At 50.0% G+C, this 27914-nt stretch overlaps 11 protein-coding genes across 11 annotated transcripts; 6 read left to right on the top strand and 5 right to left on the bottom strand.

The window, feature by feature from the left end:
• Positions 1-1062: 1062 nt before the first annotated feature.
• ABOM_000490 (uncharacterized protein) lies at positions 1063-1692 on the top strand (the record flags this gene model as incomplete). Its single annotated transcript, XM_022527620.1, has 4 exons — positions 1063-1076; positions 1150-1294; positions 1355-1456; positions 1519-1692. 4 exons carry the CDS (start codon positions 1063-1065, stop codon positions 1690-1692), a joined length of 435 nt encoding a protein of 144 aa, XP_022394433.1.
• Positions 1693-2611: 919 nt separating this feature from the next.
• On the top strand, positions 2612-4482 carry ABOM_000489 (CFEM domain-containing protein; the record flags this gene model as incomplete). The annotated part of the gene is made up of 7 exons (XM_022527619.1): positions 2612-2731; positions 2789-2924; positions 2999-3180; positions 3249-3285; positions 3350-3430; positions 3485-3857; positions 3930-4482. 7 exons carry the CDS (start codon positions 2612-2614, stop codon positions 4480-4482), a joined length of 1482 nt encoding a protein of 493 aa, XP_022394633.1.
• A 233-nt stretch (positions 4483-4715) lies between these two features.
• Positions 4716-6245, bottom strand: pfa4 (putative palmitoyltransferase with autoacylation activity Pfa4; the record flags this gene model as incomplete). The annotated part of the gene is made up of 5 exons (XM_022527618.1): positions 4716-5128; positions 5199-5277; positions 5329-5628; positions 5681-5852; positions 5911-6245. The coding sequence occupies 5 exons, from the start codon at positions 6243-6245 to the stop codon at positions 4716-4718; spliced, it is 1299 nt and encodes a 432-aa protein (XP_022394634.1).
• A 345-nt stretch (positions 6246-6590) lies between these two features.
• ABOM_000487 (putative DNA mismatch repair protein) lies at positions 6591-9381 on the top strand (the record flags this gene model as incomplete). Its single annotated transcript, XM_022527617.1, has 3 exons — positions 6591-6997; positions 7053-7444; positions 7499-9381. 3 exons carry the CDS (start codon positions 6591-6593, stop codon positions 9379-9381), a joined length of 2682 nt encoding a protein of 893 aa, XP_022394629.1.
• Positions 9382-9737: 356 nt separating this feature from the next.
• ABOM_000486 (DUF1295 domain protein) lies at positions 9738-10844 on the top strand (the record flags this gene model as incomplete). The annotated part of the gene is made up of 2 exons (XM_022527616.1): positions 9738-10450; positions 10517-10844. 2 exons carry the CDS (start codon positions 9738-9740, stop codon positions 10842-10844), a joined length of 1041 nt encoding a protein of 346 aa, XP_022394630.1.
• Positions 10845-11027: 183 nt separating this feature from the next.
• Positions 11028-12403, bottom strand: ABOM_000485 (D-isomer specific 2-hydroxyacid dehydrogenase family protein; the record flags this gene model as incomplete). Its single annotated transcript, XM_022527615.1, has 4 exons — positions 11028-11611; positions 11717-12003; positions 12098-12164; positions 12256-12403. The coding sequence occupies 4 exons, from the start codon at positions 12401-12403 to the stop codon at positions 11028-11030; spliced, it is 1086 nt and encodes a 361-aa protein (XP_022394631.1).
• Positions 12404-12888: 485 nt separating this feature from the next.
• Positions 12889-13634, bottom strand: ABOM_000484 (GNAT family N-acetyltransferase; the record flags this gene model as incomplete). Its single annotated transcript, XM_022527614.1, has 2 exons — positions 12889-13106; positions 13214-13634. 2 exons carry the CDS (start codon positions 13632-13634, stop codon positions 12889-12891), a joined length of 639 nt encoding a protein of 212 aa, XP_022394632.1.
• A 605-nt stretch (positions 13635-14239) lies between these two features.
• On the bottom strand, positions 14240-15067 carry ABOM_000483 (uncharacterized protein; the record flags this gene model as incomplete). The annotated part of the gene is made up of 1 exon (XM_022527613.1): positions 14240-15067. The coding sequence occupies one exon, from the start codon at positions 15065-15067 to the stop codon at positions 14240-14242; it is 828 nt and encodes a 275-aa protein (XP_022394625.1).
• Positions 15068-16314: 1247 nt separating this feature from the next.
• Positions 16315-19869, bottom strand: ABOM_000482 (CDC5/polo family serine/threonine-protein kinase; the record flags this gene model as incomplete). The annotated part of the gene is made up of 4 exons (XM_022527612.1): positions 16315-16860; positions 16916-18992; positions 19059-19501; positions 19561-19869. 4 exons carry the CDS (start codon positions 19867-19869, stop codon positions 16315-16317), a joined length of 3375 nt encoding a protein of 1124 aa, XP_022394626.1.
• Positions 19870-20630: 761 nt separating this feature from the next.
• ABOM_000481 (OPA3 family protein) lies at positions 20631-21529 on the top strand (the record flags this gene model as incomplete). The annotated part of the gene is made up of 2 exons (XM_022527611.1): positions 20631-20690; positions 20741-21529. 2 exons carry the CDS (start codon positions 20631-20633, stop codon positions 21527-21529), a joined length of 849 nt encoding a protein of 282 aa, XP_022394627.1.
• A 241-nt stretch (positions 21530-21770) lies between these two features.
• ABOM_000480 (class I myosin myoA) lies at positions 21771-27902 on the top strand (the record flags this gene model as incomplete). The annotated part of the gene is made up of 10 exons (XM_022527610.1): positions 21771-21894; positions 21950-22197; positions 23745-23978; positions 24037-24082; positions 24147-24629; positions 24678-26375; positions 26431-26522; positions 26571-26818; positions 26867-27423; positions 27475-27902. The coding sequence occupies 10 exons, from the start codon at positions 21771-21773 to the stop codon at positions 27900-27902; spliced, it is 4158 nt and encodes a 1385-aa protein (XP_022394628.1).
• Positions 27903-27914: the final 12 nt, after the last annotated feature.

Genomic DNA, 27914 nt, shown 5'->3' with positions numbered 1-27914 from the left:
TATGATGATTCAGGCAACTATAACTGTCGAGTCGATTGCAGATACAGACTAATGCTCAACCCTTCTATAATCATAGAGGGATATACACGAGTATATGGAGTAATTTCCCAAGAACACGGGCATGGGAAGTATATACTTGTCCTAGCAGGGATGGTGGCCAGGATAGATTCACACAAGGAGGGTAATTGTACAACTGACTTGTAGCCAGTCCAAGAGCCAAGCTAACGATTTGGCTTCGTTAATTCTAAGTTCTTAGTTAAAACAATGGCTGCATGACTTGGTATTGTACATACATATTGTCTCAAGATCAGCCTCCAACCAAGCGCCCTGGCGATTAGTTGCCACCAGCTTTGTGCACGGTCATGGCCATCACGGCATAAATATTACCTAAGGGAGCTCTCAATAAATCGAGTACTATTCAGTTATCGGCAAAAATGGACTGTTATGGACTGTTATGGGGTTTATGCCAAGACGTCGAAGCCACGGAATTCGAGTCAGCAAACAAAGAAACGTCATTTAACTGCTCGAACCTTAACGACATCGCAGTCACCAATGCGATCCACAAGACAAGATTTAGAGTGTAGTTGCATATTCTTATGGAGCTAAGCCTGAAACTGTCTACCGTATATTGGAGACATAAAAGTTTTGTTTCTCCACGGGGTTCTTTTCTGCCAGGAGTTCATCATCTTGTCAACTCCAGTCGATTCTAGTATGATAAAATCATGGAAAGCTATTATAAAAACCCATATACGCCTCTCAGTGCTGAGGACGAAAATACGTCCTCCGGTGCCCTACCCGTACAGGCCCAGAGGAATCCAGTGCATACCAATAAGGGAATGCTAGCTCTTATGACATCACTATTTCTTTTATGTGCCGGCCTAGGTGCGGCATTATACTATCAAATAAATTCAGCCTGTGGGGCTAGTTATGTATCCGAATATTCGCATATCAAGGGTTAGTCACCATCTTCAACGATACTTTCAAGCTGGTATTAACATCGAGAAGTGCCTCAGCGAGCGGTGACCTTTCTTCCACACATCGAGTACACAGAACACCTTCCAGATGAGCCGGGGTCGGTATGGGATGGATTAATACCTCGTGAGTGGTAATCGCAGACAGAGCTGTTCGCCCGTCTATCATTGCTCACAGATCAGCAGCTGGGAGAGGCTTTATCACTGCAAAACGGACAAACTCGGGATCTTTAGCCTTCGAAGAGCACTCTTCCGTGTCCTCTGATGAAGATCCATCCAAAGAGTACTACTGTATCGCAGCTTTCCACCAGATGCACTGCCTTGTAAGATGTGATCCGACATACCACATATGATAGACCCTTGCACTCATATAAACTCACCAGGCCATCATTTACAATGCCGTATATTCGAAGAACCATTCTGCTCATCGTCATAGGGATGATCATAGCGATCATACCAAGCACTGCATCGATTATCTTCGACAGGTTCGATTCCCTTAAAAGCCATTCATCCACAGACCACATGCACTAATAATGGCTTCAAACAGTCCATAATGTGTGCGAGTGATGCGACGCTTGAGGGTTCAGGGGTACTAGGGGGAGACGGGAACCCCGTTAGGGCTGTCGACGGGTGGAACAGTACGCATCAGTGTCGAGACTGGGATAGCCTGTATGACTTTGCGTCACGTCATCGCATGTTGGATTCGGATGGTATTGTGTAAGTATACATCTCCGGTCAAGGAATCTCCATCGCTTGAGCGGTGCTCGGGGTGAGAGACCTCCAAATATCCTACAGTATTATAACGGGTCGACAACTTGTTTACCAATTCTTGATCTGAATCATGGTCACTAAGTGGCAGGAATGTATTGTTGGCCATCAACATCTATCTGGAGCAGGCGTAGGTCATTGCAATTACATCAATATGGATAGGGCACTGCCGGACCCTGTCGCGGAACTGCCCCCACGTGGCCCTGACAAGTTAGCCATCTCAATGCTCTCAGGCCAAAGGACATTAATAGGAAACAGCTAATACCAGAACTTGTACAGTGCGCTGTGTCAGGGGAACAGCCAACCCTGGCGACGGGCAATGACCGTGTGGCTCAACTCTAACAGTAATATGTTCCAAAAGCCCACAGGAGTCATGGCAAAAGATATTCCGTCCCATCTGAACAATAGTCGGTGGCTAATAAGGTTATGACCGTGAACAGTACTCATGATTTGTCAGAGTGTGAACTTGTGAGCGGGAAGCAAATGTTCCAGCTTCTTGTTATGGCAACCCAGTATCGAATCATGATACACCATTTGTGTGGGCATGATCTCATACGTCTTCCACATAATACAAGTCGAGATTCTAGACGCTGAGTCCCTGATTCGAAGGAGAAAATTGACTCTCGCTCGGACTTCCTTATAAATAATATGACGTTGATTTTGCCAAGTGGCTCCTCAAAAGGTCCTCTGAGGTCCTGTAGTACCCTACCCTATATCAGCGATTGATCTTCATTTTTAGTCGCGCAATCTATCTTAGCATCATTCGTTTCATCCCTTCCCTCCTTTCATTTTCATTTGCCATTACCGGTCTCTACTGAGGTGTAATGATGCTGTTTATTGTACGGAGTCATCGTTGTGTTTGATATTATAACATGAAACCCTCTACTGCTGGCGTTGTTGGCTTCAGCTTGTGGTGGCTCCTAGGTCTCACTATCATCGTGGCTGAGCGCACAAATGGGAGTTATCGACTAGAAGAACTATCCCCCTGTGCAGTATGTACCTCGCACAATATTTCCCATGCTCCTCTATAATTGACCCCACATATACAGCTGGATTGTCTGCAAGCCGCCATCCCTGCTTCCCACTGCGAACTGTCTGACATCGAATGTCAATGTGAAGATAAAGAGTTCATCAAGCACGCCTCAGCCTGTGCAGTGAAAACTTGTAAATTAGAAGACCTGATGCGTAGGTATACCAACCTATTTACAGTTGTTTGAAAGTTCCCGAACTTACCATAACTAACCTGACCGGCTTCATAGAACTGGTGCGAGGGGATGCCACGCAATGCAACCGGTCCAGTAAAAACCATCATAAACTAATCATCGCGCTAGCTATTATTACGCCGGCTATCACATTTACGGTCATAATCCTACGCATTTTGTCCAGACTGTGGACAGTCCATCAGCTGTGGTGGGACGACTGCATGCATATACTCGCAGGGGTACGTTCGATATCTGTGGCCCTTGTCCAAAGCGCCTCCAGCATTGGTATCCTCTAATAGTTCTCAAGGTCTTCGCGATCCCCCTGAGCATTTTCGGAAACTTCTGTAAGTCTGATCTCTTCCACCATGTCGTCCATCCATGTCAACCAAGCTGACAGGCTATCGTAAGGTGTCAATGAAGGATTCGGACTTCACCTCTATGATATCAAAGTCGAATCCATCACCCAGATAACCAGCCTCTTCTTCTGGTGTAAGTACCACAGCTTCCTAATAATACTACACACTAACCAAGGGGGGTCCTCAGGGTACATGTGTCAGATCTTCTGGCCCTTCACCATCTTCTTCGTCAAAATGTCCATCCTACTCCTCTACCTCCGCATCTTCCCAATCATCCTATTCAGGAGACTCGACTTCCTCTGCATCGCTTTCCTAGTCATCTCCTTCTTAGTCACCACGCCCATGGCCATCTGGCAATGCAAGCCCTTCCGAGCCGCATGGGACTACGACATCGACAACGCCCACTGTCTAAAGATAGCAGCCGTAGCCTACGCCAACGCCACCCTGAATATCATCACCGAGGTGCTAATCCTCATCCTCCCACTCCCAGTCCTGCGGACCCTCCACGTCTCCCGGAGAAAGAAGATCGCGCTTATCTCCGTCTTCAGCGTCGGTGTGATGTAAAACCCTCCCCCCTCCCTCGCACCGAATAAAACATGCACAAGATAATAACCAGAAGCAAAACCGAACAGAGTAATCGCAGTAGCATCCGCACGCATGCCCGCACTCGGCGAAATGGGAACATACTACGACCCGCCCTATTCCCAAGCCCCTGCGTTCCTGCTTAGCTGCGTCGAGGCAGCCATGGCGCATGTCTGCGCCGCTGCGCCGGTGATCTACACGGCCATTGTGCAGATAAAACGGGCGCGTGGGAAGGGCTCGCAGATGTCGCCTTCGACCTCGCGCGAGGCACAGGCGGGCTCGGATCAGGGTGGTGGGTCGGGGAACTCGAATAGGAAGTTCCGGCCAGCCATTTACTCTTCGTTGCATATGTCGGATGTGGCTCTCATGGGCCGAAGCTGGATGCAAAGTCAGCGTCGGTCTCGTGATTCTGCGCCTTCGGCTCATCATCTGGAGCGTGCTCACAGTGCTTACTACTCGGATCCTGAGTTGGCGGCTGGCCCGCGTTCGGTCCCGCGTCCTGGTTTGATACGTATGGGTACTACTCGCGGAAGTTGTGGCTCATCTGGGGGATTGACTTTGCTGCCGTCGCTTGAGATCAGTGATCGGATTGAGAGAGTATGACGGTCGGTAATAGTATACCTGTCACATATGTCGTCTGGGCGGGTGCCTGGCTTTCGTGGCATCTTTATATAAAGTTACTGCCGGTGTTCTCTCACCAACGAAGTGAATCACTAATGCTAATATATTGTTGTTATTGTTGCTTACGCTATGCTAAATAATGTATCCGCTCGAGTGGGTCCGGTCAGAATCGCAAATCATAGCTGCACGCCGATGGGTGTAGTGCATTTTTACTCTCATTTCAGCTCCTTGAGGGCAGCCTGGGCTCTCCTTTGGATTAATACGCCCAGAGGGAGGTCTTCTTCGTCATAGAATTCAATATCTTCGTCGACGCCGAAATCACGTAGCCGTTCACCTTCTGAGTTTCTCCAACCTTCTTCACCATAGTCGGACTCCTTTTCATCGGGACCATCAGATTGTTGTGATTCGTCCTCCTCTGCATCTTCCACCAGCCGTTTATGGAAGCGTTTGCGGCGCTCGATTTCGAGCCCAGCTCTTTGACGTCTAAGGTCCTCTGCCTTTCTTTGATTAAATGCCTGAATATCGAAGCCGGATGTCTCAGCGCCAGTGAAGGCAATGCTATCACTGACGTCTTTGGGTGGCAGAGGAATGCGATCTGGGTCCGGTGGCGGCCAGGAGACATGGGGATCTAACGCCTATTAGCCCTCACTTGTCGGCCAATTTGAGTCATGGGTGACCCGTCTTTCGTGTTTACTAACCTTCAAACCCATTGACCTCGTACTCTAGCCCTGTGCTACGGTCTGGTGTTCTCGCAAGTGGCCAGAACCAGCTTAAAACCTGACATCAACCAGTCAGCGACGACAGAAAGCCCAGGCCAAGGTGACTAACATTTGAACTCCCGCCCATTCCTTCTCTAATATTCGACCATATTCCAATGTCGTAAGGAAATTCTTGCCTCTTGATTCGCACACGAACACCGCCAGGGCCCTCCAAATACCCACCATAATGGCGGGCTCGTCGCAACAGCGTTTCGTGTCTCTCAATCTCCCAGGTCTCGATGGTGGTGGTATTCGCACCAAGCGACCAAAGGGTCCGCACAAGAAGTATAAACAGCATAAAAACAGTTAGGCTGTTTACGACAAAGAGAACAAACAAATGGCCTAGCTGCATTGCGCTTGGACCCAGGTACTAAGAGAGACAAATGTCAGCGCAAGGCGGATAATCTGAGTGATCCTCTTACGCTAGGAAGGTTCCGCGATGCCCACACAATCGAGACTCTTTCAAATAAGAGGGTTTCGAGATAACTCATACCCACGACTGCGTAGAATAGGAAGCGAACGAAGTGAGGGAATGTGAAATGGGAAACACAGTTTGCCGTCCACGGACAGTGGTGGTCCATTTTGGGAACACATCTATCGCACGAGATCAGTTCGCTACAGTATCCCAGAATATATTCCGAGTATCGCCCACCTCTGGCATGTCTTGCAATGATGCGCTCGTGGAGGTTTGAAGGCTTCACATCTACGGCACCATCGTTGTCGGCCATTAGCACGGTCGACCTCCAGTTGCTTGCCGTCTAGAGGCCTCCAGTGTCTAGGAGCGCGTCCTGGGTCTACAGTGCAGGATCGATAGTAGCATATCCAGATACACAGGGCGAATATGTTAATGCGCCATACTTCGTGCTCCCTGAGCGGTGCTGGCTCGAAATAGTTGAAGAAATACTGCGACGTATATGCGAGGAAGCTGATCAACACGCAGACCGTTGGAATCGCGAGTCGCGATATATGAAACGAGGAGCAAAGCATCCTGATTTCAAGTCATTATCTGGTGTGAAGCCCTGCGTATCGTTGGCGTTGCAACATGGTTGATATGTCTTCCACAATAATGTTCGGAAGGAATGGCCCAGAATTCGCTGACTAATATATGCTCACGTGGCATGTGCCGATCATGTGCGTGGAAATACTCGGTTGTTAGTACCTATCCTTCATTGGCTTCCCTTCCTTCCATGAGAATCAATTTATCCTCACCAACACGCCAATCAATTATTCCATTTATATACCATAATTCCTATCATATATCCATTTATGATTGTCTCCATCCAGATCTATAACAGCAATGGTCTCTCGTTTGCATGAATATATCTTCTAAAGATGCCGATCACGGCTCTTCCCCCAGCCACTGTCCGGGCGATTGGCTCAACATCTGTAATATCGGACCCGTGCGCTGTGGTGAAGGAGCTAGTAGACAATGCCTTGGATGCTTCTGCGACTTCTATAGGCATTGAGATATCTCCGAACACAATTGATGTGATACAAGTAAAAGATAACGGACATGGGATCCCTTCCAATGACCATGCTTTCGTTTGCAAGCGCACGTTTACTAGCAAGATCCAGACCGTTGAAGATCTTCAGACTCTTGGAGGGAAGTCTTTGGGATTTAGAGGGGAAGCTCTTGCCAGCGCTGCTGAAGTATCAGGTGGTGTGACTGTCACCACTCGGGCTGAGGCAGAGATGGTCGGCACATCCATCAAATATGGAAGAAATGGAGAGCTTATCAGGTACCTATGCTCTTCTGATAATTACTTTCTTGAGGCTAATCTCACATATATGAAGCTCTCAGCGTGCTTCGCATCCTGTGGGCACGACAGTCCGTATAACAAATCTTTTCAAGCACATACCTGTTCGAAAACAATCTATTTTGAGAAGTGCCATGAAGACATTAGCCCGAATCAAAAAGCTTATACAGATATATGCTATGGCACAACCCTCAAAGAGGCTTTCATTAAAGGTTCTAAAAGCTAAGAACGAGAACAATAATTGGATCTATGCCCCTGGGCGGGATGCAACAATTACAGACGCAGCCTTAAAAATTGCTGGCACTGATGTCACTTCCAATTGCGTCTTGAAGAAATGGCCTCCTGAAGACAATATAAACTCCGAACGACACCAAGAGGAGCATGCATCCGAGTTTGGGCTTCTAGCGTTATTGCTGAATCTGGAGACCGGTACCTTGTGTTGCCCTCCCTCTTATCTCTTGAGAGCATGGCTAACCATAGCAGATTGCACAAAATTGAGCAACGCTGGTCAATACCTAACTATCGATGGCAGGCCCATATCCAGCTCTCGAGGCATAGGGCAAGATGTATCCAAGTTATACAAGTCGTATCTTCGTTCGGCCCTTTCCCGCAGTGGGGGCAGTCTGTCCATAACTGATCCATTCCTCTGTTTGCACATCCAATGCCCTGAAGCAAGTTATGACGTCAATATAGAACCGGCAAAAGATGATGTTCTGTTCGAAGATTCCCAAAGACTACTTTCGCTTATGGAGGACCTCTTTCGGAGTATGTACGGCGAAAAGGAGCCTCGTCACAAGAAGCGACCGAACTCTGCAAAAGGGAAGTCCGCTTTGCCAGATAAAGATGCGTTTGATCTCCTTTTGGCTCGAAGAAGCCCATCCGAAGACTCACCATCTGTGGATACGAACTCGGGCTTTTGTACGGCTCGCTCTCTTGCTCAGTCAGCAGAGCCTTCGCCTTTCTTGGACGTTACGAATGGCCAGAGCTCAGCCTCTTCTCAGATAAGTAAAGTATCAGGTGCCGAGAGCCGCAGAAAGTCTACGGATCGCGAGCTCTTGAACCCTTGGTCTATAACAAGGTGCAACACTCCGTTTCGCAGATCCGGTACAAGCCAGACCCGAAATACAACAGCCCGTCGGCCGCCCATGAATGACGACATGCACACTTCTGAAGAAAAGCGCAGAGGCTTAGAGGAAACGCCGCGACGGTACTCGGCGGGGTCTCTACCCAGCCCAACTGCATCAACTCCGTCAGCGTCGAGCCATCCATCAGTTTTGCGATCCTTTAAGACGACCCAGGCGTCACCCACAAGCCGCGGTTGCGATGAGGCCACAAGGGCTTCAAGGCAACGGGCCAGGGAAATGTATGGTAACGGAGCTCTGGACACTTGGTTCGGCAAGACTACTCAAATGACACTCGCCCGGATAGTGACTGAGGAGCCGTCGGGTGACGATCAGGAAGAACCTCCGTTGGGCCAATTAGCGCATGAACGCTTTCTCTCTCAGGAGCAGTCTTCGCCCGAGTCGTGCGAAATCGCAAGCCGCACAATGCCCATTTGGAGAGGCTCCGCTAACAGTACACCCGAGAGTTCTGTTCTCTCGAGTACTCAGCCACAAAATCCTACTTCTAGAGTACCGCCACCGGGTACAGCTTCAGAAGTAAGAGAAAAGCGTCAAGAGTTTCCGGTTCTTGAGCAGTGGTCTGCCAGGCTACATAACCTTACTCAGGATAGCCCAAAATCCGATTTGGAGACCGCTCTAGATTTCGAGCATCGAAAAAAAGAAGCTATCCAAAGACGACGAGAGATTAAGAGTCGTTCACACCCACCTTCGACTAACTCGCCGCATTTGAGCAGGTACCTTGCTGCGCGTGCTGCTCTGCGTCCCGAATCCAATCAATCTGTTCATAACTTGAATTTATCAACCTCAGCAGAGGTTACGACAAACAATGTCTTAAACCCCCATGACCCAAGGTCATACCTTATACGACACCAGGACACAAGCCGACAGGACGAACTACCGAGCGATAGCAAGGTTCGGCGTACTAACACGAACAAATTACCATTCGAAAGAATACCAGAAGGCTGTGAATTGCACGATATTGGAGTTAATCTATCTGCTACTCTGCCGGCCCTTTTAACGCTATCAGGGGAACTACATAAGAGCGATTTATATACCCAATGTGGAAAGCAGTTTGAAGCATTTTCCGCTTCTGATCTGCAATCTGATCTTGATCTTGTTACGTTATGGTCGTCTAGATTATCCGCCCTGCTCAAAAGCAAGTACAAGGCAAAAGAGGGATCTGGAGATCCTACACCTCGGTTTGACTTTTCTGCCCTGGCCGAGACGAATAATAGTCAGAATTAATGCATATCATTCATTCGTTTGTTCATAGAGACAGCACAGCTTGACAACCCCCTAGCTTCTTGTCAATGCGATTCAAAGCGGGGCGACAATGCATACATATTCTGTTTCCCGTTTACCTTATCGCGAGTTCTCTGTTATTCCCAGAGAGTGGGTCACATTAGAGCAAGAACACGATCTGGTCTCAAACTCTGGACACTCAATTCAAGACCACTGCGCGGACCGGTGGGGATAGTTGCCATATTCGGCAATCCGAACGTCACTAAATAGTTACAACCCTATGACATCAACCCCTACACAGCGGCTATAAAACCAATCATGGACTCTTCCTAGGGCCCAATTGCGTCCAGGTCGCAAACATGGATACCTACGGCTCCAAGAAGCCTGTGGTCGACATCGACCGAACAATTGACCAATTAGCCGGGCAAAAGCCCAGGCTGGGCTTAACCGCCGGCGATGTCGGCATCTTCAAATCGACCATCCTCCCCTCATTCACCCTGCATACCGGACTCTCAATCGCCTCTTTTATTGCAGCAAAAGCTACCGGTAAGGGCGAGATCAAGGATTGGTGCTGGCCATCAAGTCAAGTAATCAACGCCTGGTGGAGCGCTGTTGGCCGTCAGATGTTCTACGAGAATGTTTCCTTTTCAACCGCCTGGAAATCTATCCCCTGGACCGAGAAAGTGCTACTCAGCTGTGTGACAATCTGGGGTAACCGACTATTCTATCGCATCGCGAAGAGAACCATTGCCCGTGGCAAAGACGATCCAAGATACGATGAGATGAAATTGAAGGATCCTGGGTTCTGGAAATCCGCTTTCTTCAAGCTGTTTCTTCCCGAGGCTGTCTTCTTAACTATTGTCACCCTTCCATTTACTCTACCTTTCCGGTTAACTGGGTCGTCTCTGAATTTAGACACTGACACTGCCGCAACCATTCGCGGTCTCGGCGTGGCACTCTTCAGCGCTGGTTTCGCTCTTGAAGCTATGGCCGACTGCCAGCTAGAACTGCACCGCCAGGAACGAACTGATCTGTGCCGTCACGGTGTCTGGAGTATCGTCCGTCATCCGAAGTATATCGCCTCTACAAGCTCTATTTCGTACCGTAAAGTGAGGGATGAATGCTAATGGGATAATAGCTACTTGGGTGACGCATTGGTGCACATCTCCTTCGTCGTCCTTAACGCTGCCAATACTTTCAACCCCCTTGTGCTCCTTGGCCCTGTCGCAAACTACGTCTACCTCCGCTTCGTGGGCGGTGACAAGCAAAATGAAGCTAGCCAGGAGGCCCGGTACAAGGAGCAAGACTCGCACAAATATCAGCAGCTGCAGACATGGCGGCGCGAGAAGAACAGCTTCTGGCCTGGCCTCTCTGAATCGACGAACCCGTGGGCTTGGGCTGTTGTCGGCAGTGGACTGGTTGGTGTTGTTTTAGAAGAGGCTATTCGGGGGTGGGCCTTGCAGTGATATCAGTATAAAAATATCCGCTCCTACTATTGCAAAATATATTATAATGTATACCGTTATGAACTCATTCCAAACATACAGTGTCGCATGCTTAACCTAAAGCACTCATGGCTTAAATCAGGGAACAATATCACCAAAGCCGCACCGTAGCCAACCTAGTAGCATACATGCAAAGAAGACAAGTCAATACCCCTTCCCTCTCTTATACACATTCAACAAATCCTGCCCCCTCTTTTTCCTCCCCACGTTTTCCTTCGCGATATCCAACGACCTAGGAAAGTACTCCACCCCCATAGAACTCACATGCGGGCTAATCTGCACATTAGGAACATCCCACAGCGGATGCCCCGCCGGCAGGGGCTCAGGATCCGTCACATCCAACGCAGCACCACTCAAGTCGCCCGATTTCAACGCCGCAATCAGCGCATCCTGGTCGACGACCTTCCCGCGGGAGATGTTCGTCAAATACGGCTTCGGCCCTTTGGATCTCTGACTAGCAGCCAAGAGCGCAAATTCCTCGGCGCCGAGCAGATGCGTCGTCTGCGGCGTGAGCGGAAGTGAGATAACCAGATGATCGAGGCCGAGAGCGAGGAATTCACGGATGGAAGCTTTGTCAGTTCCGTGATGCCAGGAGACAGGCACCGTGCCTTCTTTGTCGCCCGTGCCGGGGACGATGAACCCGTTGTCATGGCGCGAGGACGGCGTAGGACGCGGTGAGGCTGTGTATGCGTAAACGGTCATGCCTAGGGCTTTGGATACTCGGCCGACTGGGGGTTAATCTCTTGTCAGCTGGGTCTGTTATTTACGTTTTGGTATGTATGTATTGTTAAGGGTACGAATCTCTGCATAGAAAGAAAATAAACTGAACTTACTCTGTCGTCCAATACTCCCGTACCCCAATATCCCAACCCTTTTCCCGACTTGATCGTGCACCTTCTGGAAGTACCCGCTGTTGCTATCGCGCCATTCGTGTTTCCTCTGCCCTTCGTACATGTACGCATACTTGCGCGAGTGCACAAGCCAGTTCATGGCCGTCCATTCGGCAATCGGGGGCGCATGCACCCCAGAGCTGCTTGTCAGCGGGATGGCAGTTTCCCTGAAGATGGGGTGCTGGATGGCATGGTCCAGGCCGGCGGAGAGGAAGTGGATGAATTGAACGCTGTAGTATGTTATTATCCATTTATCACATCGTCTCCTTTAACAATCGACTGCAGTTATATACTATGCCAAGTGGATAGTTCTACTGTACGTACTTCTCGGCATCCTCGGGTTTCGGGAGATTAGTGAATGTAACAATGTAAGTAGCCTTCCTGGCCAGTTCTGCATGTCGATGTACATCCAATAATTAACCTCTGTTATATTGATATCGATATTGAGATTGAGATTGAGATTTGTCTAGGATAAAACTCACCACCGGGTATATCCTCCCCCCTCTTCAACGTCACACTCGATACCTCCAGCTCGGGGAACTTGGCTTGGATCTCCGCCAGCTGATCCGGCGCTAAGTCGCGCATGAAGGCTATCAGCAGATGTTCTTTGGGTAGTGCTGCGTCGCCCATGGTGTCCGCTGTCGGTCTATGACCTTTAAACTAACTAGTCGGCTGTATACTGTAACTCTGCGCTGCTGAGAATAATGGATAATTGTGCGAGGGATATGGAAATGTGTCGCCTATGTCGCAATTGTGAGGGAATCGCACGCGGCCCTTTGGGGAAAGTGGGGTTTAGGATTGGATAAATTGAATGGATTCCTTATCGTAACTCAGATAAACTGAGTCTGATTTCTAATCTGGGTTTATTCGACGCAACTTATCTGAACTTCCGAGGCTTTTGTTTCTGGATTGATTAGGGTTGGTTGAGGGTATTTCCTTTTTTAGTTGGTTTTGATATCCATAATAGTGCATACTGCTTGCATGATACGTACAAATATATAGTACAGCTGGACTAATTGACACATCTCCGGGATCTCAGAATACAACTATACCCCTTCCCATATATCAAGAAAGCGTTTGTAAACAGAAGAAGGAAAGAAAAAAAAAAAAAAGGCTCAAGGAACCCAAACCATCGAATCCTGTACATACCCATCCAACTCCCCCGTCGACCGAACCTCAAATCCCAACTTCTCATAAACCAATCTCCCCGCCTGTGTAGCAGATAAGTACACCTCCAGGCTTTCCTCCTTCGCTCTCTCCAACCCCCAGTTCATAAGCATCGTCGCGACACCCCTTCTCCTTGCCGCAGGATGCGTCCCTAGAATATCGACATCTATCATGGCAAGCAGATCAGCATGAATCCCAGAAAACCTCTATAGCACCTCTACAACACCCCCCGAGACACCGTCAAAGAAACAGAAGAAGAAAAAAAAAACATACAATAATACCTCTTATCCCCCATAACCGCCACCTGGCGCTCATGATTCTTACCAAAGAACCTCTCACAAAAGTCCTCGTCACAGCTCTCCGGCCAAGGCGGACTGAACCCATCCTCAAGCTCCTCTTCTATCTCCGCCCCGGTCGTGGGGTCCGCATCGGACGCCGGGGCAGGGAGCGACCACAGCGCGAATCCCACAATTGCAGGCTCGTTCTTGGCCGGGTCGGCGTCCGTGTCGACTACTTTCAAGAGCTGTTTGCGCGGGTTCCGGATGTCCTTGGCTAGGGCGCGCGTCCACCAGGCGTGCACGTCGGGTGTGCGCGGGAAGAGTTTCGTATTGAAGGCGTCGGAGAAGCTTGTGAAGAAGAGGGTTGCCAGCGTGGGTGTGTCTGGGGGGGTGGCGGGGTGTAGTTCTAGAGGCATTTTCCTTCTTTTCTTTTTTTTTTGGGGGGGGGAAGGTTTCTTTTCTCTAGTTTTGTTCTTGTTCTCGTCTGGATTTGGGGTTGTTTGTGTTGAGATGGGAAGGTGGGTTTGGCGTGGTGGTGTGATTTCTGGGAGGTGCCAAGATTGATTAATATATCTCGTGTTAAGGGATTGTGTTAAGTTATGCTGTTCCTGGTTTAGTGTGTGTCGAAAGGACTAGGGTGTTAGTGCGTTCGTATGCATGCTTCTTAGGGTGGTATTCTGTTTGCTGTGTAGATGCAAGTGTATAGGGCGTCTGTTCTAGGGCGTTTCCTCACTTCTCGAGGATGAGGATTACGCCACCCCTACTTGACGGAGTATCTGAATAGGGCTCATGACATGAATAAAGCAGTGGTTGGTAAGGTGAGGCCATTTCACATATGAAAACACATCCAAAGCAGTGCGTGCCCCAAGTGATTCACGGCAGACTGCAGTTGTTCATTAGATTGCCGATTATATGGAGACAGGCACGTAGACAGACACATAACCTCCGCTGAAGGACAAGACAGTAGTAATCAAAACAGGACATTACATCACCGCGCACACCCATTGCAGCGTGCACCATATCAAATTTTCTCATAAGACCGTTCCGGCATCGTCACAGGGCTTGGGCCCGAAGCGTCTTGACTCCGCGGTTGCGAAGGCAAGAATGATCTTCGGTTGTACTGTCCATGTTGCATCGATGCGCGACTCTCGCCGCCGCCTTTCATTGCTTCGATCTCCCTTTTCACCCCCTCGTATAGATGCTCAATGTACTGGATCTCCGCCTGGACGTCAAGCTCGCATCCATCCAGACAGAACTCACGTTCTCGCTGCTCAATGTATTCACGGATATTGCGCCATTCGTTCTGGTAGTGCTTCAACCGATCTGGTAGGCCCGATCCCTTCAGGTAGGTTAGGATGCCGGCCATGATGGTGTTGATGGCGCCGAACGCGGTCACGGCGGAATGCGGTCCAGCAGCGGCGCCGAGGGCCGTCAGCGACGCAGCTACAACAATCTGGATCGCCAGACACGTGTTGATGAGGATACTGTAGAAGCGGTATCGCTTGGCGGTGAATCGTTCGGCTTGGACCACTCGTGCGTAAATGCCGACGTTGGGAGCGGTACGGTTGTAGTGGTGGAGGGTGTGCAATGTCGGGACGCTGTCGATGCCGGTGAGGGCCCGGAAGACAAGAAGCTTGTCGCTGGGTGGGATCAGCGCGTTTGCTTCCGTTCTCGCGATTGTGAGGCGCTTTGCGCGAACTTCTGGTGGCAGTTCCATTGTGTCGCTGCGATGGTTCGTTGGGGGCACGCCATGAGCTGCAGTGGGAAGAACAGGGTCTGGATGGCCAATGAAGGCGGCCAGCAGCCGTCTTGCAAGGCCATCGCGTCGTGGGTATTGTTCGTTTGACATGGTGATGTGAGGAGATTTGTTGAGCATGAGCGCCGCCGGTAGCGAAGCTGGGGGGGGGGAGAAGACCCTATAAATGCAAGGACAGACGCTCCCACTTCCCGATAGAATCCCGGGGTATGGGTCACAATAACCATTGTTTCACTGGCTTTCCTACTTGGTCCTCCCAATCGGTGAGACTCAGCTAGCCAAGTTCTGCTTAAATGGGCCACATTTTTCTGCAAGTGGCACGGACACCGTGAGTGACAGAGAGACAGGAACCTGAGTCAAAACCAATCATTGGACCAGAGAAGCTCGAACGTGCCAAACTTTGGAGGGATACCCACACGGCTGGACCCTAATCACTGCAGATCCAGAAAGGTTTGAGCAAGCTATCCGACAGCTACGGCGAGCGAGCGGGAAATTGAGATACGTCTGACATGGTACAGCCACTCATCGACCGCGGTGGGTGGTCGAATTGGTGACAGTGCCTGTGGATCCGCCATGGGTAATGGGAAATTGGGCCGCGATGGCAGAGCTCATATGTACTTAGCTCGAGCTAATGCCGGGATGAACTGCCGCGAGTACGACCCTGTCTATCAGCAGCAACGACGTGAGACAGGTACATATCATATCACATTGGATTCATGGGGGCCAGCCAACAACTTAACCTCACGAGACACGTTGCCGGAGGAAAAGGGGATCAAAAAAAAATTAAAAATAAAAAAAATAAGAACCAAAGCATAATCACACGAGGGTCAAATTGCACTTGGAGAAGAACACGGCTGATCGGATCACAATGGGCATGGATCGGCAACACTAAGATTCTGGTTAATGCCGAAGCGAACCCATAGATCCAGCCCGTCATATCGGTTGAAGTTGCTCATTGCTCAGGTCTGCATATTGACTTTCTCTCGTGGACAAGTCGAACCCGCCTGTCAGGGTTTCGGATACTCGTCGACGAATGATATAGATCCTATCTCAGGGGTGGAGATGAGTTGCATACATAGTAATCAATTCTCCTGACCTGCACGGCCAAACTCATGCTTTTCATTCCGGGATGGGGATGGGGATTAAAGTAAGTATAAAAGTCGTCCAGACGAAAAGCCGTATCATACATCAGCGATATAATTATGACAACCCTCGGGTAGTCAATGCAAAATGGTTCACAACAAATCAACTCTACCAAAATGTCATATGCAATGAGAATACAGAAAACCAGCCTCGTAAAAATCCAAGCCATGTCGTATCGTCATGAATGTAGACCATCGTTACGATGGGACCCCCAACCTCCGCAACCGCTCTCTTAATGCATCCATCTCGCCGTCCGCTTCGTTCTCGCCCTTCTTCAGAGAAACGGACCGATATTCGGTGTCCCCTCCAGGTGCTCCGACAGTCACCCAGACAAACCTGCCGCCACTTCCGCCCGCTTGCGGCCTTTCCTGGGCACCCTCCCAGAACAACCCATCAGATACAGGTTGCTGCTCTGAGGGTCGTTCGCCGAGGCGGCCAAGCTTAATCCAACCTTTGAGGACAGTCTTCATAAATGTAATCTTCGGTAAAAACGCATTCGCTTCCAGGATGTCACGAAGCCGCTTATCCGTGGGAGTAGTGCCAGTGCCGTACGCAATACTAAGGAATGTGCCCGCCTCGTCGGATGCCATCGATCGGCTATCGAAACCAGATGGGTGCATTTTGCCCTTAGCACTCAAGTAACGAGCAGCGGACGGGGAGAGATGATAGAAGTCAATCCATGGTGACGAGCTTCTGGTGCGTCCAGGCGAAATGACGACCTTGGTATGGTCCGGGAAATTAAACTACAGGTTTGAAATGTTAGCAGGCAGGAAGGAAGTATGCAAATGATAAACTAACCTGGAAGGCACCATCACCGAACCCCCAGACGCCTACATTGCCAAACCGTTGGTAGAATTTGACAAATTGGCCGTGATGGTCCGGTGGCAGCTGATCCTCGAGATACGCTTCGTTTCTTCCCAGAGATCCGATCATGTATTCGCCAAATTGGTGTGCCAATTTCACACGTTTGATCTTTTCAGCGTCGGCCCGCGCGCATTCCACACTGGCATTCAATCGGGCTTTGTAGACAAGGCCGGACGAGGAACTGGACGAACTCTCCCGTTCAAACACGGAAGGGGAGACAAAGGCGCGGCGAATACTACCACGATACTCAGGCAACTCATTGTCACAATTCTCGTAGAATTCGACCAGCCGTCCATGGCGAGGGACAAGCTGTCCCGCTTCCGAGTAGGCGTGTGTCCCATTCTCCTTTTTCTCCTGGTGCCGGGCTTTGCGCCGAATGTGCTTCTCCCCGTCGCGCATCACGACCCCACTCGCTGGCTGACCATTACCAGATTTGAACACACACCCGACACTTCCATCGTCCAGGACATACCCAATTCCGTACCGGTTGGTATAGTCGACCCATTTAATGACATACGTATGAGGTGCACGCTTCGAGGCTGTCCGGCGCCGAGCAGATGAATAGGGAACCAAATTGGCCAGCATGTGCCGCAGGTCGGCATTGACGTCAATGACGGAGGACCGGGGCAGGAGTTCGCACGAGTCATCCTTATGGAAAAGAGGGTGCAGCCCGATCGAAGACCGTGGTTTACTTCCAGACAGTGGAGATGTCTTGCTACCGGATCGGCCAGCCTGAGCTTCAGCCGCTAAGCGACGGCTTTGAGCATCCAACTCATCCCTTGCGGTCACAGTGCCGGCCTCTTTGCGGTTCGGGGCGTCTCTGGTTCCGGTCTTGGTTAGGGCACGTAAAGAGCTCTGGCGTGAAATAGTCGCCAACTTCTCTGGAGCTGTAGGCGCAGGCCGTTCTTTGGCATTAAGCAGCCCCGCTGATTCCTGGCTCGCTGCTTCCAAGCGTCGGGACTGCGAACGTGTCTTGCCGACAGTCAAAACACCGGCTTCGTGGCCAGTGTTAGACTCTGTCGAAGCAATATTCCGCTCCGAGTCACGCATTGGCCCTGAGCCTGATGCCGACACGCCACGTCGCGCGCGGATAGGCCTCTCGGCAAGTCCTCCACTAGGCACAGGAGCGACATCCAGGGCTAGCTCTCTCACCTCGGCAAGAGCTGGTGCTGTCAAAACCGGTGGATCACAGAGAGCCGGGATCTTTCGAAGTGAGCCCCGACCAATAGATGCCTGCTGCCGAAGGGTGGCAGCATGGCTCTGCGACGCTTGGCGCCGCTGCTGGGCTGCAGCAAGTGCCGCTTGTGTCCGTGAGAGCGACACCGAACTGCTTCGCAATGACAACGTGCTTCTAGACGAGAGAAGAGTGGTGTCTTGTGAAGGGCCATCCCTACGACTTACTAGAGTCGCTTCAGGGATACTCCAGTCTCCTTCGGGAGCATGAGGATATCTGTAAACAATATCTTCGGGCAACGGAATCACTGGCTGCAGGCCTTTCTCCTCCTCCACTAGGCATTCAGCAAACGCAGATTTGGAAGAGTTTTTCCCGGCAGCCCTGCGAGCAGAGCCATCCGGCTTTCGACCCACGCCACAGAGGCTGTAGAAGGCTGCCTTGCATATGGGGTACCGCTGGTTCAGATCATCGACGTATTCTATGTAACTCGCCAGCTTCTCGTCGTAATCTAAGCTATACCCAAACATCATGCGATCTCCCCGAGGTTCGTCCGGTTTCAACCATACTGGCTTAGCAAGGCAACATGCAGGATCCAGTCTTTTGGGTATGCAACCCTCGTACATATGGAAGAATGGGTGCTCGACAATGTCATCGGGATCTGGGCGTTCATTTTCGGCAAGGTTAAGACAAGAGCTAACAAGCGACTTGGCTTCTTCTGGAATATGGTTCAAGCATTCTGAGTCCTTCGGCCAGACGTAGGTGAGACTTCTGACTTTCTTATAGATCTCTTCTTGGGTCTTTGATTGGAATGGTGGGTATCCAGTAAGCATTGCAAAGCTAGAAGAGTTGTTTAGCCCAGTTTCAGAATCTCCATGCCAGCTGTCAAAGAAAATATCCACTTACCATATCACACCCAATGACCAGATATCAACCTTCTGTGTGTGACCTCCTTTACTCTTATCAAGAACTTCGGGTGCTATATAATTTGGCGTTCCACATAACGTTTTTCTTCTCTTCTCATCCTTCTCAGATATTATCATGGCTGCGAGGCCAAAGTCTCCAACTTTAATATCCATATTCTGGTCCAGAAAAAGATTGCCCATTTTCAAGTCGCGATGCGCAACATTCCGCTTATGCAAATATTTCACCGCACCGCACAATTGTATCATGAAGCGCCGCACCTCCGGTAAACTGAGGGATCTCCTCTTCTTAACCATATCCATGACCGATCCATTGGGACACAACTCTAGGATCACATATATACATTTCTCAAAAGCAAAAGCGCGGTGGAAGGTGACGATATGAGGGTGTCGCATTTTCGAATGGATTTGAAGCTCGGTGCGAAACTATCATGGGTGCTATTAGTAACTCTCAATTTTCGGTCCGGCAGGAGTGCGCTAGGTACCTTCTCTTGCATTTTTTTCTGTGCCATCTCCGACCTGACGACCTTCATAGCAAAGACGCGGTTATTCCGTAATAAAGTGCCTTCGTAGCAGATAGCGAATCCTCCTTTACCAAGAAATGCCCCCGTCGAATATCGCTCCCCATCTTCTTCAGGTTCGGCGACCAATGGCGGCGGTGGCGGCGCATGGTTCTTTGAAGAGGCAGCTTTTTGAGCTGCAGCTGCAGCTGCAGCATTGCGGTCTAAAACTTTGCGCTCCATCGGCTTCGGCTTGATCACTTGGTTTGTTGATCGCGGTGATAGTGCCTCCATTTTTGTTCTTTGGAATCCTCTTCTTCTAGGCCTCGCTATCGGTGGGTATCAATAAAATAGTGGTCGAGACCAATTGCGCAGGGGCGGGGAGATGGGTTGAAGTCAGGCAAGGCAGTCGTAACGTTCATCAATTATAAAGAATCAAGCGCGGAGGGGGTATACTGGCGCGATAGTGCCTATTCTGCATCAGTATACCTCAAGGAAGATAAGATATGGCGAGATGGTATTGTCAGCGGTACCCATAGGGCAGTGCATTGAAAACCTATGCTTGCGTAGTTGATTCGGCGATGCCAACACCGACCCGAAACGTAAAAAGAAAGGAAGAACCCCCCGACCACATGGGAAAATACTTACCAAAAATCAAACAAAATCAAACAATGCCGCTCAAAACAGGTATATGCATCCAACGCCGCTCCAACCGGACTGAAAGCCTGCGAGGGGGGTGGGGGTGATAGGTTGAGACGAAGGGATGGCTACCTTACAACAACGAGAAGGAAATCCTACGACTGGTCTCCAAACGGTTTTCCCGAAACGGCAATCGATAAACATTGACCCGAATGCCGGAACAACGGGCGCTGCTGACATCAGCATGCACAAGTGCAGGAACATCACTACCTTATCCAGTCAGATAATTATGTGCACAGATGACGCATCTAACCTGATTAGCTCTTCAAACTGTAGAGTCATGGACTTCGTGCTCTCCGCTTATTCTCTCACTCCCTACCCTTAACCTGTAGCTCTTTGTCTCTCTCCTCTTCATTATGTCCCTCACATTAAAACTCTCCTCACTCGCGATTCGAACTTTGTCAAAACCAATCGCTGTATGCTGACACGTACTTTATGCATCATAACAGATACTGACAGCGGGTAGAATCACATCAAAGCTCAGGCCCGCGAACATGAACGCTTTCGGAAAGTCTGCGTCGCCATGGCGCAAGCGCTTCACCGGTTCGATATGCGACTCCGGCTAGGTGCTGTCCGTGATAACGCCGCCTCTCAAAAGCGAGCAGCTGCCGAAGCCGCTCTCAGGAAGCACAAGCCCACATCTCCCACGGTCAAGACGGAGGCGGAGTCGAAAGCAGAAGAAGACGCCATCGCAAAAGCCAAAGCGGCCGCCGAGGAGGCCGCGAAACCAGCCCCGAAACCCCACATCCGACCCCTCTCGGAATCTAAGGCGATCGAGTCTGGCGCGACATTCATCAGTGAGACATTCTTATTCATTGTGGCAGGTGGCTTAATTGTATTCGAATCGTGGAGGTCCCGACGGAAAGAGAACACCCGAAGAGAGGACGTCGAAAGTCGGTTGGCCGAACTCGAAAAATCCGAAACAGCCGCCCGAGAAGCTCTTCTGGCTGTGGAGAAAGAGCTTCTAGCACAAAAGGCCAAGCATGGCGAACTATCGAAATCTTCGCCTAGGATCCTGCCCCGCGAGGTCTGGGACGTCGAGAGACAGGAGGAAACAGAGCAGGTCGAAGAGCAGGGCTGGTGGGCTTGGATCTCATCCTATTTGCCAGTCGGTCAGACTCCAGAGCAGCAAGCAGAATCAGTCATCAGGGAAAGTAAGAAGACAATTTCAAAGGCGCCCATGCCTGTTAGCGAGGTAGTACCAGCACCGAATCCTGCCAGCCCTGACCATAGTTTGGAGTCGAAGAAGGCTTGAGGGATTACCCACTCATGGATAGATTCTTTGCGTTTCTTTTGTGCAGATATCATTATAGAACTTGTTGAAGGCGCGTTTTGGTGTTTTATATTTTGAATATCCGGGATGCGACATTTAGATACCCTTCTCTGTTACAAGGAAGAAGCAGATGACTTGATCTCCTCTCTTACCACTGACATGTAATACAAGTGTACATAAGTATGACTTGCTATGTGCCTAACAATACAACTTTACACAAACTATGAATACCCAAACCAGTCCTTCTATTTTCCTTATTCGCGGCCAGTTCTGCTCCACGCTTCGGCGCCGTGCCATCTGGAAGGTCATCGGCCCTGCTTTAACGGCATCCACATTGGGACTGGAAGGTGTGCTCGCTACTTGTATTCCCTTGCACAACTATATGCCTGACAAATACCCTAGAAAGTGAACTCCAAGACTGCGACCTCAACTTGCAGTTACAGTCTTACTCGTCTCTGAGAATTCTTCTCCTCAGCCCATCCTCTCTTCAAGCCTCCGACAAAGAAAACACATCCTCTCGGTTGATCAACTTCTACCATTCTCGGGATAACTCATATTGCCATAAATATGCAATTGCCTTCTTTCTTTCTGGAAACTCATTCAACAGAGCCAGTGGAAAGTGTGATCTGAACGGGCTGATGGCTCTACAAGTGTTGTACGGAGTCTACCACCACCAGAAACAGATCCTCTTCTAGTACTGACCAAGACACAACATACTCACAGAGTAGCCGAATGCCTACCAGCTCCAATCCCGATAATCCCCATACCTGACTCATCCTGTTTGTTTTCCTGCCTCGAAGAGTATACGACTGGTCTTGCTGAAATACCTTTGCAAAACCCGTCTCTTACAGATTCTATGGCTTTGCTATCTCATGTCACTTCTGCCCACCCCAGCGTGCTCTCTGATCAAGAAACGAATACTCTAAGTGATCTATTTCCATCACTGAGAAGTTTGAGTCAGGCCGTTCGTACTTTAGAAGGATGGGAAGTTTTGGTGGACCACCTCGGGGAAGTGCGAACCAGAGAAATTGCAGAATTTTGGGATCATGATAAGATATATGAATGATAATACACAGGAGTTCGTCTTAGTCTTTTATTTACTTTTTATTGCTGTTGTTATCATTATTTTCCTTGAACCTGTTTGAGTTTCTAATGAAATTGACTAAGGTTGGTCAGGTTAATACCAGGGCTTGATCAAAATATATAGCCGTAGCACTCCGTAGTGTAATCTCAGCTCCACTCAATCCAGGATTACCCCTTATTGCCTCAGATGCATTCAGTAAGACCAATCGAAATAAGTATAGAGTAAAATCGACCCGACTTCGTCTTTCTTCCAAGGGATTCCCGTCTTGGGAATTAAGGGGAGCGTTTTCTGTTGATAAATTTGCGAACTATAGGATGCAGGGATGACGTAGGGAGACCCTTTGGGACACCAATGGAAAATGACTGCCTGGGGCCAATATCTCACTCCTTTTGAAGTTCATACAAATAGACCCCAAATCAACCTTACATAAAACGAATACGGAGAACAGATAGATAAATCTTGAGGAACTCTATTAATAGTCATAATATATTGAATGTCATTTTGCAGTACAACTCTGGATCTCCAGGGACAAGGCACCAATTTTGCCGCCAGAACCCTGAAAGGAAGAGGCGAATATTGTCGAGATTATTAACCAGTACCAGACCTTGAATTTAAGGGATTGCGCGTTGTCGACCTGAAAGGAAGTCAACCCAACGGTGCCACACGTGTGTGTGTGGCGCAGACGGAGGTTCCATCGGCTGTCCCGCCGAATAACAATACTAGTTGACTTGACGGTCTTGCGTCTTGTCCTCTACAGGTACCACATCGTCATTCCTCCCTCTTTCCCCCCCCATATTATCTTGCAACACTCATTCTACGAGCGTTGTTCCGTTTTATCCTTCTTCACTTTCTTTACTCGTGTGTGTATACACTTGGAATGAGCGACCTTTCTTTTGCGCTCATTCCCCTCAGTTATTGAACACTTACTTTACAATACTCCGTTTCTAAACTTATACACCACATATCTTGACGCCTGGGCGCCCAATCCGGGGTAGTCGGTAACAACAACCATGGTGAGTCGCCTCTTCCTCTCTGTCTGGCATCTTTCTGCATGCGATATTGGCTTGGAGTTAATCCCAAGAAACAATTCCGCTAACGCACAATCGCAATTAGGGACACTCACGACGTCCTGTTGGCGGGGAGAAGAAGAGTCGAGGCTTCGGTCGCTCGAAGGTTGCTGATGTGGGCGACGGACGACAAGCAGGAAAACCTCAGGTCAAGAAGGCTGTGTTCGAGACAACAAAGAAGAAGGAGATTGGTGTTTCGGATCTTACATTGCTGAGCAAGATCTCTAATGAAGCCATCAACGACAATCTGAAACTTCGCTTCGAACATGACGAAATCTACGTAAGTTGATATCGCGGGGTATGCGCCGGATAGGGACTAAGCGGTTTCTTTCTTCTAGACGTACATCGGACATGTCTTGGTGTCTGTGAATCCGTTTCGAGACTGTAGGTAGACCCATTGAGAGGCATGATCAGGGGGTGGACATGAGCTGACCGACCCCTTTTCTAGTGGGCATCTATACCGATCGTGTCCTCGACTCCTATCGGGGGAAGAACCGACTCGAAGTCCCTCCTCACGTCTTCGCAGTCGCAGAGTCCTCGTATTATAACATGAAATCCTACAAGGATAACCAATGTGTGATCATTTCCGGAGAGTCGGGTGCGGGGAAGACAGAGGCCGCAAAGCGGATCATGCAGTACATCGCCAGTGTATCCGGCGGAAGCGATTCGTCCATCCAACAGACGAAAGACATGGTTTTGGCCACAAACCCGCTACTCGAATCATTCGGTAATGCGAAGACGCTGCGCAATAATAACTCCTCTCGGTTCGGAAAGTACCTCGAGTTAGAATTCAACGCCAATGGAGAGCCTGTCGGTGCCAACATCACCAATTACTTGCTGGAGAAATCGCGAGTCGTCGGTCAGATCGCCAACGAGCGAAACTTCCACATCTTCTACCAGTTTACAAAGGCAGCGCCGCAGAAATACCGAGGTATGATTTCTGTCCCTCTAAGAACGATAATGGTCTAATGAACGGCAGATATGTTTGGTATACAGCAGCCCCAATCCTACCTTTATACAAGCCGCTCGAAATGTTTCGACGTGCCCGGAGTCGACGACAGTGCTGAGTTCAGAGATACTCTGAATGCAATGGGGGTGATTGGGATGAGCGAAGCCGAACAGGATAACGTCTTCCGAATGCTCGCTGCCATTCTATGGATTGGAAACGTTCAGTTCACTGAGGACGATTCTGGAAACGCTGCTATCTCAGATCAGTCGGTTGTTGATTTTGTCGCTTACTTGCTGGAAGTCGACTCTGCCCAGGTGAACAAAGCGCTCACTATTCGCATCATGGAAACCGCCCGCGGAGGCCGTAGGGGATCGGTTTACGAAGTTCCTCTGAACACTGTTCAAGCCCTTGCCGTACGCGATGCGCTATCCAAGGCAATCTATTTCAATCTTTTCGATTGGATCGTGGATCGTGTCAATCAGTCCCTAACTGCCAGGGAAGCCGTAACGAACTCGATTGGAATTCTTGATATCTACGGATTCGAGATTTTTGAGAAGAACTCCTTCGAACAGCTTTGCATTAACTACGTTAATGAGAAGCTACAGCAAATTTTCATTCAGTTAACCCTGAAGGCCGAGCAAGATGAATATGCTCGTGAGCAGATCCAGTGGACGCCCATCAAATACTTTGATAACAAGGTTGTATGCTCGTTGATCGAAGACAAGCGCCCACCTGGTGTTTTCGCCGCCCTCAATGACGCTTGCGCAACAGCGCATGCCGATTCTGGCGCTGCGGACAACACCTTTGTGGGCAGACTGAACTTCCTCGGGCAGAATCCAAACTTCGAGAACCGACAGGGTCAGTTCATTGTTAAGCACTACGCCGGTGACGTCAGTTACTCGGTAGAGGGTATGACAGACAAGAACAAAGACCAGCTACTGAAGGATCTGCTGAACCTGGTCGGATCGAGCGGTAACCAGTTTGTCCACACAATCTTCCCTAACCAGGTCAATCAGGATGATAAGAGGCGTCCACCTACTGCGAGCGATAAAATCAAGGCTTCCGCTAACGACCTGGTGGCTACCTTGATGAAAGCTCAGCCATCATATATCCGTACCATCAAGCCAAACGACAACAAAGCCCCGAAGGAATACAACGTTGGAAATGTTCTGCATCAGATTAAATACCTCGGTCTTCAGGAAAACGTCCGAATTCGACGTGCTGGTTTCGCTTATCGTCAAACCTTCGATAAGTTCGTGGAGCGTTTCTATCTTCTGTCCCCGAAGACGTCCTACGCCGGCGATTACACATGGACTGGTGACGCGGAATCAGGCGCTCGGCAGATCCTCAAGGACACTAGCATTCCAGCAGAGGAGTACCAGATGGGTATCACGAAGGTGTTCGTCAAGACCCCCGAAACGCTTTTTGCCCTGGAGGCTATGCGTGACCGGTATTGGCACAATATGGCCATTCGTATCCAGCGCGCATGGCGTAACTACCTTCGCTATCGTATTGAGTGTGCCACCCGCATCCAGCGATTCTGGCGTCGTACCACCGGCGGTCTTGAACTTCTTAAGGTGCGTGATCAAGGCCATCAGGTGCTCCAAGGTCGCAAGGAACGTCGTAGAATGAGTTTGCTCGGCTCTCGACGATTCCTTGGCGACTATCTTGGAATCGGTAACAAGGGTGGACCGGGAGAGATGATCCGCAACGGTGCAGGCATTAGCGGTAAGCGTATTCTATGCTACTTTGTAGTCGACAATGCTTGCTGACTTTATTCAAGGATCAGAGGATGTTCTCTTTTCTTGCCGTGGTGAAGTCCTGATCTCCAAGTTTGGTCGGTCCAGCAAACCTTCTCCACGGATTCTCGTTTTGGTGAGTGACTTGTGATGCCGAGAACAAATCGTATCCTAACAATTACAGACGAACCGACATGTATATATCGTGGCACAAACTCTGGTCAATAATCAATTGCAAATTTCAGCTGAAAGAACGGTACCGATTGGTGCCATCAAGGCTGTTAGCACCTCAAACCTGAAAGACGACTGGTTCTCCTTGATCATCGGTGGGCAGGAACCTGATCCTTTGATCAGCTGTGTCTTCAAAACGGAATTTTTCACTCATCTTCAGACCGCTTTGCGTGGGCAATTGAATCTGAAGATTTCTGAGAAGTAAGCTGTGTCCATGCGTAGTTGCTTTCCACCGCTAATCCAATATAGCATTGAATACAACAAGAAGCCCGGCAAGTTAGCTACCGTCAAAGCTGTTAAGGATCCAGCCGCGTCTCCAAATGTTGATACCTACAAGAGCCACACTATTCACACCAGCCCTGGCGAGCCCCCGAGCTCCGTCTCCAAGCCGACGCCGCGGGCGAAGCAAGTTGCGGCACGGCCAGTCACCAAAGGAAAACTGTTGCGCCCCGGGGGTCCTGGTGGCGGACCGTCGAAACTGGCGTCCAGACCTGCATCCAGACCTACACCCAAACCCCAGCCTCTGCCTCAATCACAGCCGGCTGCGGCACAGCCAACTCCTGCCCCTCAACCAGCTGCCGTTCCCAGACCAGTTCCCCAGCCCGTTGCAGCCGCAGCCGCTTCTCATACACGGAATGCTTCATCCGGCTCCGTGAGGGCTCCACCTCCGCCACCACCACCCGCGAGTGCCCCGGCGCCGAAGAAAGCAACTGCGAAGGTCTTATACGATTTCACTAGTGCTCAATCCAACGAGCTGGACATCCGGGCGGGAGAGGTTGTGCAAATTGTATCGAAGGAAGGGAACGGTAAGTCTTTGACTTCTTCACTTCTATATTTACGAAGCTAATGTGTACTAGGTTGGTGGTTGTGCATGAACATGACAACTTCCATCCAGGGCTGGACCCCTCAGGCATATCTCGAAGAGCAAGTCGCGCCTACACCCAAGCCTGCTCCCCCGCCGCCACCACCAGCCGCTCCGAGGGCAAGCCCGGTGCCGTCCGCCAACGGAGCCGCCGCTACGGCGGCCGCAGCCAAGGCTAAACCGGCACCTCCTGCACCACCTGCGAAGCGCCCGAACATGGCTGGACGAAAAGCGGTGCCGGCACCTCCACCAGCGCCTCGGGACAGCGCCGTGAGCATGAACTCGCACGATTCGTCTGGTGGTAGTGGTCGCGGGACGCCGAACAGTACCTCGAACGCCAGCTTAGCAGGAGGCCTCGCAGAGGCATTGAGAGCACGACAACACGCGATGCAAGGCAAGCACGATGACGATGACGAGTGGTGATTGACTTGACTT

The sequence above is a fragment of the Aspergillus bombycis genome (assembly GCF_001792695.1).
Source record: "Aspergillus bombycis strain NRRL26010 chromosome Unknown contig00002, whole genome shotgun sequence".
NCBI lineage: Eukaryota > Fungi > Ascomycota > Eurotiomycetes > Eurotiales > Aspergillaceae > Aspergillus > Aspergillus bombycis.
Note: the sequence above shows the minus strand (reverse complement) of the source record. Positions and strands in the feature narration are given on the sequence as shown.